The sequence below is a fragment of the Macadamia integrifolia genome, chromosome 14 (assembly GCF_013358625.1).
Source record: "Macadamia integrifolia cultivar HAES 741 chromosome 14, SCU_Mint_v3, whole genome shotgun sequence".
In the NCBI taxonomy this organism is placed as follows: domain Eukaryota; kingdom Viridiplantae; phylum Streptophyta; class Magnoliopsida; order Proteales; family Proteaceae; genus Macadamia; species Macadamia integrifolia.
In genome coordinates, this window is record NC_056570.1 from 21672543 (window position 1) to 21682267 (window position 9725).

General features: G+C 37.3%; 1 protein-coding gene across 1 annotated transcript; it reads left to right on the forward strand.

Moving 5' to 3' along the window:
- The first annotated feature begins 4997 nt into the window (after window positions 1-4997).
- Window positions 4998-7030, forward strand: LOC122060594 (UPF0481 protein At3g47200-like). The gene has a single exon (XM_042623729.1). The coding sequence runs from the start codon at window positions 5045-5047 to the stop codon at window positions 6410-6412; it is 1368 nt and encodes a 455-aa protein (XP_042479663.1). The 5' UTR covers window positions 4998-5044; the 3' UTR covers window positions 6413-7030.
- The last annotated feature ends 2695 nt before the right edge of the window (window positions 7031-9725 follow it).

Sequence of the window (9725 nt, forward strand, 5' to 3'; positions counted from 1 at the left end):
CGAAACTGAAAGGATAAACAAACCCACCCGGTGGACTGCCGAGCTACAAGTCCTACAACATAGGAGCCGGATTGTCTAAAAACCAAATAAGGTTTTCGAACTAAATGGGTTTTGCTTAGGGACCATCCCACGGATCGGGCTCTTCTGAAATATGGGTTTATTTTTGAAGAGACCATCCCAAGTTCACCTTGAAAATGATAAAACATCGATATGAATCATATCAGCACAGATCAACAGCCCCAATTAGAGAAACGTTTTTTTTTCTTGGTGGTTTTTCTTGAAATATGGGTTTGTTTTTGACAGTTTTACCCCTGATCTGTATAAGGTATAATGATACAAGATCAGTACATATCAGTTGTCATAGTAAATACGTATATAAAACACGTTTTTTTTATCGCATTTGAACATTTAATCGCCGAATTTATATTTTTTACATATAAAATGTCAGATACAAAAAAATATACATTTACCAAGAGATGTTGAATCAAACACGTATTTTTCTCGTATTATTGATTTTAACCATATTTTTTATTCAAAAAATAGATTTAAAAAAAAAAAAACCCAAAAACCCTTCTCAATTGAACATTCAAACCTAGAGATGAATGTAGGAATACTACTTATATGCTTCTTTCACTAATATTTATTTCAACCAATCATGAAGAGGGTCTTCTCAATTCTTTTTTCTTAAAATCCGAAGGACAATATGTTTCACCGTAAATATATATCCGTATTTTTGCTTATTATAGAGCGACGCTATTAAACACGTATTAAATTCGTACCGTATCATTGCCGTATGCATTTTATTACATTGGATTTTTAAAAATTATTATTACAATCTAGGCATTCATTTTTTGTACGTATCTATACATTCTCATATCATTATCATTCCCAAACCTTCTAACTATGATCAAGATTGGCCAATGCCTATAATAATCTGATATGACGGATCACATCCGATACCTAAAACCATGTGCAAGGTTGTAATGGATTTTTAACTCTTTATTCATGCCTTGGAGCTATTGCCTGGTATCTCCCAAGTTAAAGTGCATATATTATTATTTTCTGATAAAAAATATATTATTATTGTATCACCAAACTTGGCATATGAGCAATTTAAATTCTTCTTTATCCTTCTTTAATATAAATGACTTTTAGTTTAAGAAGAAAAAAAAAAGAAAAAAAAAGGAATAAGATCTTCTGTTCCTAACAGACCCTGATATAAACTGGGACAGAGGACTCACAGATAGACAATTAAACCCTGACTTCCATTATTGAAATGCTTACGTCCATGGGAATGTGTTCTGTTCTGTTGGGGTGACTGTAGTAGTACTCCTTAGACTAAACTGCGATGAAATACAAGGCCTCGTACACCAATAGTTCATTTCTGATATGGGTGATCAGTTCCCAGCCTTCAACAAAAAATTTGATGAGGTAGCTATGAGAGCAAGTGAGTGCTACGGTTTGGGTTCTCTCAGTGAACTCCCAAACGATGATGTTATCAAGCAAATGATGTTCCGAGATGGTTGTTTCATTCCATGAAGCCAAGATGAAAAGATATCAACTGGTTATGGTGTCAAGGGATTTGTTCTTGCTGGAGAATTAACTACCGTTCATAGTTATCAAGGAACTGATGAACTTTAGATTTGGTGAAGAGAAATCGAAAAAATTGATCACGAAATATTCATGAAAAGTAAAACATGGATGATCACCACCAGCAGGTAAGGATTTAAACGGTTGGGTACTAGTGCAAATGGTTTGGTTCCATTTCATGCAAGATTTTTTAGAATCAAACCATTTAGTCAATGGTTTCCATTTATAAACTGGTTTTCGTATGATGTCTAATCTTTTATTCAGATGACTTCTTTACTTTTAAAATTTTTTCGTGCAATAGAATGTAAATTTTAATATTGAATTGAATTTTTTTTTTATTGTTTAATGTAAAACTTTTTTTTTTATTATTATTATTGAAAAGTATGTAAAATTAACATTGAATGACTTAAACTACTACGCATATGTTGGAAAAAATTTGACTACCACCAGTGTTGCAACTACCCTATTGGCAACTAATGAAATAGAATAATTCACTTCGCCTGGGGTTCACAAATAACCTTCTAGATTTTAGTATTTTCCACAATACCCTTTAAGATTTTATTTCTTTGATTGCCACAGGAGTTGCAACCCAAGTAACAACTTAATTTCGTTAGTATATGTAAATCAGTTTGGCAGTTTACTTAAACGATTTATCAGCGGTTCAAATTTTAAAAACAAAATGGAATAACTTATTAAACGGTTTCATGATTTGGTGTAAATGGTTTGATTCGATTTCATTAAATGATTTTGATTTCAATCTCACATCCTTACCTGCAGAAATCCTTCATTCCAGCAGGAAGACAGTAGTTTTCAACCCCTTCATCTCCTCGACCTACTTCCTTGTATGTACATTGATGGCAGAACCAAGACCAAATTACTAGACTTGGTAGCTTATGAAACATGCCCCGATGCGCCGGACGACGTTGCCGATACCTTTTACGTTTGTTTCTTGGATTCTCTCATTGATACTCAGCTGCATGTATTTTGTAACCCTTGGTCTGTCATTGCCTTGGTTGCTGCTTCATTGGCTCTTCTTCTAACTATAGTTCAAACGTATCATGCAGTCTTCCCTAAGTAACAATAACAATGACAGCTCCAAGAAGCTCTAATTCACCCTCACTACAAGCGATAGGATTCCTCTCCGTAGAGCCCAAGAAATAAGGAGTGCAATTTCATCCATGGGAATTCCATATTGTATTTCTAGATCATTTGTTCAAGAAGTACATTAGAAGTATATTAATATTTATTAAGAGTCTAAATTTAAATCACCTGCATCGATCAACCCTTTTCAAAGGTTTGGTTAATGTGTTCCAATTTCCATTTTGCTATTTTCTATTTAACATTGTTCTAATTTCCATTTTTCCATTTCCTATTTCACACATAATTGCGATTCAAAGTTTACAAACAACATTCAAACAATGGGTACATTTCTTCCAACATAGTTGAAGATTTAATTCTATAATTAACCGTGTCAAACTTTGAAGATTTTTAGTTAATTAGGAAAAATATTGTCCTAATGGAGTTCAAGGTACCACTTGAAATTTTTGGAATATTGAAAGTATATTGGAAAGAGTCCACTTCATGGAGCACAAAAAATTTGGGATGGGCAATTAAATTGGACTGGCAAACCAGGAGCATACCACATCCAGTTGTGTCAATTAAATGGTCAGAATAACCAGCCCGTCCCTTTGAGAGGCAGAAACGGCTGCTCTCTTCGTAAACTTTCCTTCACTCCTAGTGGAGGTAATCTGTCTCCTAATTTTATATAGGAATTGAGTTCTATGTCCAGCTGCGTAATATTACCTAGTGTCTCCCTGTGTCTATCTCTCTCCTCTCATTATAGGGGATAGATATGCCATTTCATAGAAAGAAAGAGAGATATAAGGAAAGATACACTAATTCAAGGGGTAGTGCAGTTGATGAGCAACGAACTTGGTACGAGCAGTAAACTCGGATGTCCTAAGTTTGACTCCCACTAGGCACACCTTGGGCTACTCACACGGGGGTGTGTAGTGCTCTTCACTGTTTTCAGTGAAAATTGAATGGTTCTCATTCAACCCCAGTATGACCTGATCCATGAGGTTGTGGGTCAGTATGGGTCCGCGGGACTAGTCAAGCCAAAGGCCTAGATACCCGTCATTAGCAAAAAAAAAACAACCAAAGAGACACTAGTGTATTCCTCACAGCCTATCTACATTCTTTCTCCTTTTGTATATAATAATTATTGGTAGCCGTTGTGAAGAAACTTTTTAAAACTAAATCTGAGTCACTCTTTACAATGTGAATGCACATTTCAGAAGGAAGGAAGCCAATGTGAATTTTTAAAATCCAGAGAACCATAAAGAAGTCCATTGGAATTGATCTTTTAATCATATCCTTATCCTTGCCTTGGAACTTCTTACCTAGCAAAAACAGAAGCCACCGATTCCTGGCTGGCATTAAAGAAAGCCATATAGTTTCTATATTAAAGATTCCCAAGACAAAAAGATCATGGAAGAAATCCAACAAGCAAGCAAAGGCAATAACAAACCTTTCATTATGGTTGATGGTGTGAGAGAATTATTAACTTAGAAGTACAACTTAAACAGTAAAAGTTTGAACATGCAACTTGGAATGGCAATGTATAACAGAGGTACTTGTGAGCTTTTGATTTGGCAATAGCGAATTGCATATTCAAGTTTGAGGACCTGTTGTGGTTCCTATTGCAATATCTAACTTTTTACATTAAAAATAGGACAAAGTTTTCCTTGGGACGAAGTTCACCACTCCATCCTAGGGTTCACAAATCCCTATAGGGTTTTAATACATTTCACCAAAACCCGAGATACCCCCTATATCCTTCTAGACTAGATTTCCTTTTACTTGTAGACAGCAGCATTTTTATGAGAATTCAAGCTTTGGCTTATTGGTCCCTGGTCCCTGTTTTTCTTTTGACTATTGTTGTTTCTTATTGAAAGTTAAAAATGTTGATGTTTTATTAGTTCCCAAGAGAAACAAAAGATTCAAAGTCTGATGGTTTTTGGTTAGGGACCATGCCATTCACTGGCTATCAACCTTGGTCCATTACAGCATCAGGATCCATTTCCAGACAACTAACCCAGCAATCCAGCTGCAATGTTGTTTCTGTATCTGCTTTAGAAACAGTGAAAAAGGGTTCCCTCCTGGAAGGCTGTAATGTATCTTTAATCTCTAACTCTTTTTGTCTTGCCACAGAGTGAGAAGGAGCTTGCCTGCAAGTCTGCAATGGATTCTTAATCTTAAAACTCTTTATTCATGCCTTGGAGCTACTGTCTAGCATATACTAAGTTAAAGTGCATAAATTCTTATTGTATCACCAAACTTGGCATATAAGCAAGGTAAGATCTTCCATCCACAGTATAAAATGTCAATTGAAGCTCAAACTTATTCAAATCCAAACAATAACTTTCCCCATAGTCACTGTTTTGGAGCCTGAATGACCTCAACCATGGAGGCAGACATTCAGGCTCATACTGTTGTCCATTTAGATTCAGCCTGCAACAATCAATCGAATTCTCAGCCTCGAATACGGAAGGTTCCATGCATATTGCGTGGGGTCGACAAAAACAGACGATGCTACAATCCAATGGTGGTCTCAATTGGCCCTTTCCACCATGGCAGACCTGGATTACAACTTCTGGAGCAGCTCAAGATGGAACAGGAGCAACAGTTCATTTCCTATCTGGGCAGTGAATTCCCAGCCTTCGACAGAAACTTTGATGAGGTAGCTATGAGAGCAAGGGATTGTTACGATTTGAGTACTCTCGGGCACCCCGATTTGGGTCCTCTCACTGAGCTCTCAAGCAAAGATTTCAAGTGCATGATGTTCAGAGACGGTTGTTTCATTCTCCATTTCATTTGCTGTGTTGCCGAAAACAAGCCCGGCTATTCAAAGATGAAAATTGATCAAAGAGCTTTCGTGTTAAGGGACTTGTTCTTGCTGGAAAACCAATTGCCATTCATAGTTCTTAAGACACTGATGATCATTCGATTCGGTGAAGAAAAATCGAAAGAATTGATCACCAACTTCATCCAAAGGCAAACAGTGTTCCCTGGCAATCCTCCATTGCAGGAAGACAATCAACCCCTTCATCTCCTTGACCTACTTCGGAATGAACTAGTCCGTGCTGCACCATCCAAGAGTCCACTCTTTCAAATTTGGCCCATGTCTCAACCCAGAGATGGCACCACCACCACCACCACCACCACCACAGAATTGGAAGGCTGGCACTCATTTCGCGCGGTCACTGAGCTTAAAGCATCAGGTGTAGAGTGCAAGAGAAGCACTACTTGTAGCCTAAAGGAGATCAGTTTCAAAATTGGCCTCATCAAGGGATATCTGTTACTTCCTCCTATTGTCATTGATGACTCAACCCAGCCTAAGTTGTTAAACTTGGTAGCTTATGAAACATGCCCTGATGCTCCAGACGACTTCACTGTTACCTCTTACATATGTTTCCTGGATTCTCTCATCGATAGCGCCGAGGATGTGAAAGAACTGAGATCAAAAGGAATACTTCACAATGTACTTGGCAGTGACCAGCAAGTTGCTGATCTCTTCAACGACTTGACGATCGACTTGGTGCCTGACCCTGAGCTTTATCGCGATGTTAAGAGTGGCATTGAAAGGCACTATAGGAGTACTGTAAGGTCTTGGATGGCTGATATGCGTCAGACATATTTCCATAACCCATGGTCTGTCATTGCTTTAGTTGCTGCTACATTGGCTCTCCTGCTTACCATGGTTCAAACTTATTATGCAATCTTCCCTAGCAACAACAATGACAGCTCCAAGAAGCCCTAATTCACCCTTGCTAACTCTTATAGCTTAGGTCTATTTATTTTTAAGGAATTTCAGGCGATTTTTTTTCTGTTGGTCTTTGTTGTATGTCTTTTGTTCCTTTTTTTTTTTTTTTTTTGATGAGAAATAAAGCTTCATCACTAATAATTAACAAGGGGTACATCATAAGAGTCTAACAAATTTACAGACCAACATATTGGAGACTGCATGATTTCCCATAGGCATTGGAGAGCTGAAGTAGTTAGTAAGTCATTATAAACATATTTCAAATAACCAAACTACAAATATAGTAGCCAAAAAACCTCAAACGAGATTAGAGGCCAGTTGGGACTGGAACCCGAGGGTTGAGGTATGAGTTGAAGGAGAGGTTTGTGTGAAAACCATACTTCACTAACACTCCAATCTGTTTGGTTTTCCAAAATGTTAAGAGATTCCAATACCTACAACTATGTAAGAAGACAAAAAGTTGAGGGGTAAGTATCTAGCTAAGATGACTAATGGATCATTTGTAAGAAAAGCACCAGAATCAGAAGAGAGATAATTTGAAAACATCTAAATTAGCAATTCAATAGTTGATAGATTTTAACAAGGCTTGTGGGTTAAAATGCAAATTTTTCATATTTTGGTTCCAAAAATTTGACACCATGCAATTTCATCCCTTGGATTTCAAGGTACACTTGATCAACCTCCCAATATCAAGATTTTAAAGAATACAACAATGTACCCAGTGCACAATGCTCCCACCACTATGGGGTCTGGAAAGGGTCATAATTTACCCAGCTTTACTCCCGCTTCGTAGAGAGGTTGTTTCCTACCTCAAACCTGTGATCATTTGTCCATAAAGCAACCTTACCGTTACACCAAGGTCCATCCTCTAAGATTTATAAGGAGTCTAAAATTATAATAACTTGCATCTCCCCTTTGTAAATGTTAGGTAGATGTTTTCCATTTTTCTATTCTCTATTTCACACATTACGATTCAAAGTTTACAAACATCATTCAAACATTGCGTCCATTTCTTCCAACATAGCCAAATATGTTTATTTAAGTAGTCTACTTGTTAAATTGTTTTCTTTCTCCTGTTTTTAATTTTTAGCTATTAGAGTCATTATACAAAGATAAAATGGGTGACTTCATGAAGTTTTAAGAGTATCTAACATCCATCAACATAACCATGAGAACAGAATTATCATAATTACCATTTTATTTATGGAATTTTTGTCATAATTACCTTGTTTCCCTTTAGTTTCATAATTAACTATGTTTTTCAAAATTTTGGAATATTTTTGTTAATTAGGATAATTAGTTTCCTAATGAGGGAGATCAAGGAACTTCTTGAAAATTTTGGAATATTGAAAATAAAATGGAAAGAAGAATCTAGTGCATGAAGCACAAAAAAAATTGGGATGGGCCATTAAATTGGTCCCCATCTTACTATATCAACCCAAAGGTCAAAATGACCAAATCATGTCTCAAGTTAGAAACGGCTGGCCTCTTACTAAACTTTCCTTCAATCATAGTGGATGTAATATGTCTCCTAATTTTACATAGGGATTGAGTTCCCTATCTGGCTGTGTAGTAGCGTACACTAGTGTCTCCTTATGTCTATCTTTCTCCTCCCAGAATAGGGGCAGATATGTCACTTCAAAAGAGGGAGGAGAGAGACTGAGAAACACAAAGAGACACTAGTGTATGCCATGCATCCTGGCGCATTCTTTCGCCCCTTTATATGTATAATTGTTGGCAGCCGTCACGATATCAATTTTCCAAACAAAATCTGAGTCACTTTTTATAATGTGATTGAACATTTCAGAAGGAAGGAAGCCAATGTGAATTTTTAAAACGCAGAGAACCCATAAAGAAGTCATTGGAATTGATCTTTAATCATATCCTTATCCCTGCCTTGGAACTACTTCCTTAGCAGAAAAGAAGCCATCGATTCCTGGCTGGCATTAAAGAAAGCCATATAGTTTCTATATTAAAGATGCACAAGACGAGAAGATCATGAAAGAAATCCAAAGAGCAAGCAGAGGCAATAACAAACCTTGTCATTATGGTTGATGAATGTGAGAGAATGACTTCTCTTAACATAGAGAGTTACCAGCCAGAGTGGTTGCTGAGAGTACTGACCGACAGCGACCGGCAAGAAACACATCAATCTCCTACAAAGCCCCAAATATGCAAGGTTCCAGAAATTCTGCGTGACATCAACAAAAACAAGGCATGCTTTGATCCAATGGTGGTCTCATTTGGTCCATAGCACCATGGCAAGCCCAGGCTTGCAATGTTGGAGAAGCTCAAGATCACAATAGCAAAGCAGTTAGTCTTGGGGAGAGACCTTGAAGAATTCTTCAAATTCGATGAGGTGGCTCATGATGCAAGGGAGTGTTATGATGAGGAATCGACAGCTCGGTTCAGCAACAAAGAATTCGTGGGCATGATGTTCCTGGACAGTTGCTTTCTCCTTCATTTCATTGATTGCATGCTGAAAGACGAGCCTGAGGATACAAAGATGAATAACTACCAAACAGCTTTTGTAGCAAGAGACATGTTCTTGCTGGAGAACCAAATCCCTTTCGTAGTTCTCCAGGCCTTGTTGAGCTTGAACATTATTAGAAATGAAGGAGAAGAGTTAGTACACAAATTCATCAAGAAGCAAACTATGTTCAAAAGCCACCATTCCATGGAGAAACGTGATCATCCCCCTCATCTCCTTAACCTTCTTCGGAATGAGCTTGTTGGTACAGAACTTCAGCTGAAATCTCCACAGGTATTCGACAATTGGCGTCATTCCGCTCAGTCAGTGAGCTTAGGCTTGGGGGAATTGGCTGCAAGACAAGCAGTAGTTCAAGCTTGAAGGCTATTAGTTCCAAAACTCACAAATTTCATGGAGATCTGTTCCTTCCTCCAATTGTTGTTGATGACTTCACCAAGTCTATGCTCTTGAACTTGGCAGCCTACGAAGCATTCCCTAAAGGTAGTGGTGGTGGAGATCAATCTTCTACAAAAAGTCCCTCTAGGAAACCCTGAAAGATCAGCTCCTTGTGTTTGTTCTTACAAGTCATGCATGGCTGCCTGACAGATTTATTTTCATGTATTTCTATCTTGTTTTCCTAAATATAGTTTGGTTTTCAAATATGCTATTTTCCTTCAGCTATATACTTCAAAATTTAAGAAGAGATTTTGCTTTCTATTATAGAGAGGAGTTGAATTGCAGTTTATTATCAACTGGCCAGCATTTGATACTTCTGTAATAACATCAACTTCTGAGCTTGTAAGTTGAAATGCCATTGTCTCTTCCTCAATGACATTTATG

Bases quoted from the DNA above. Each gene is read 5' to 3' on its own strand.
- LOC122060594 (XM_042623729.1), top strand. From the start codon at position 5,045: ATGACCTCAACCATGGAGGCAGACATTCAGGCTCATACTGTTGTCCAT.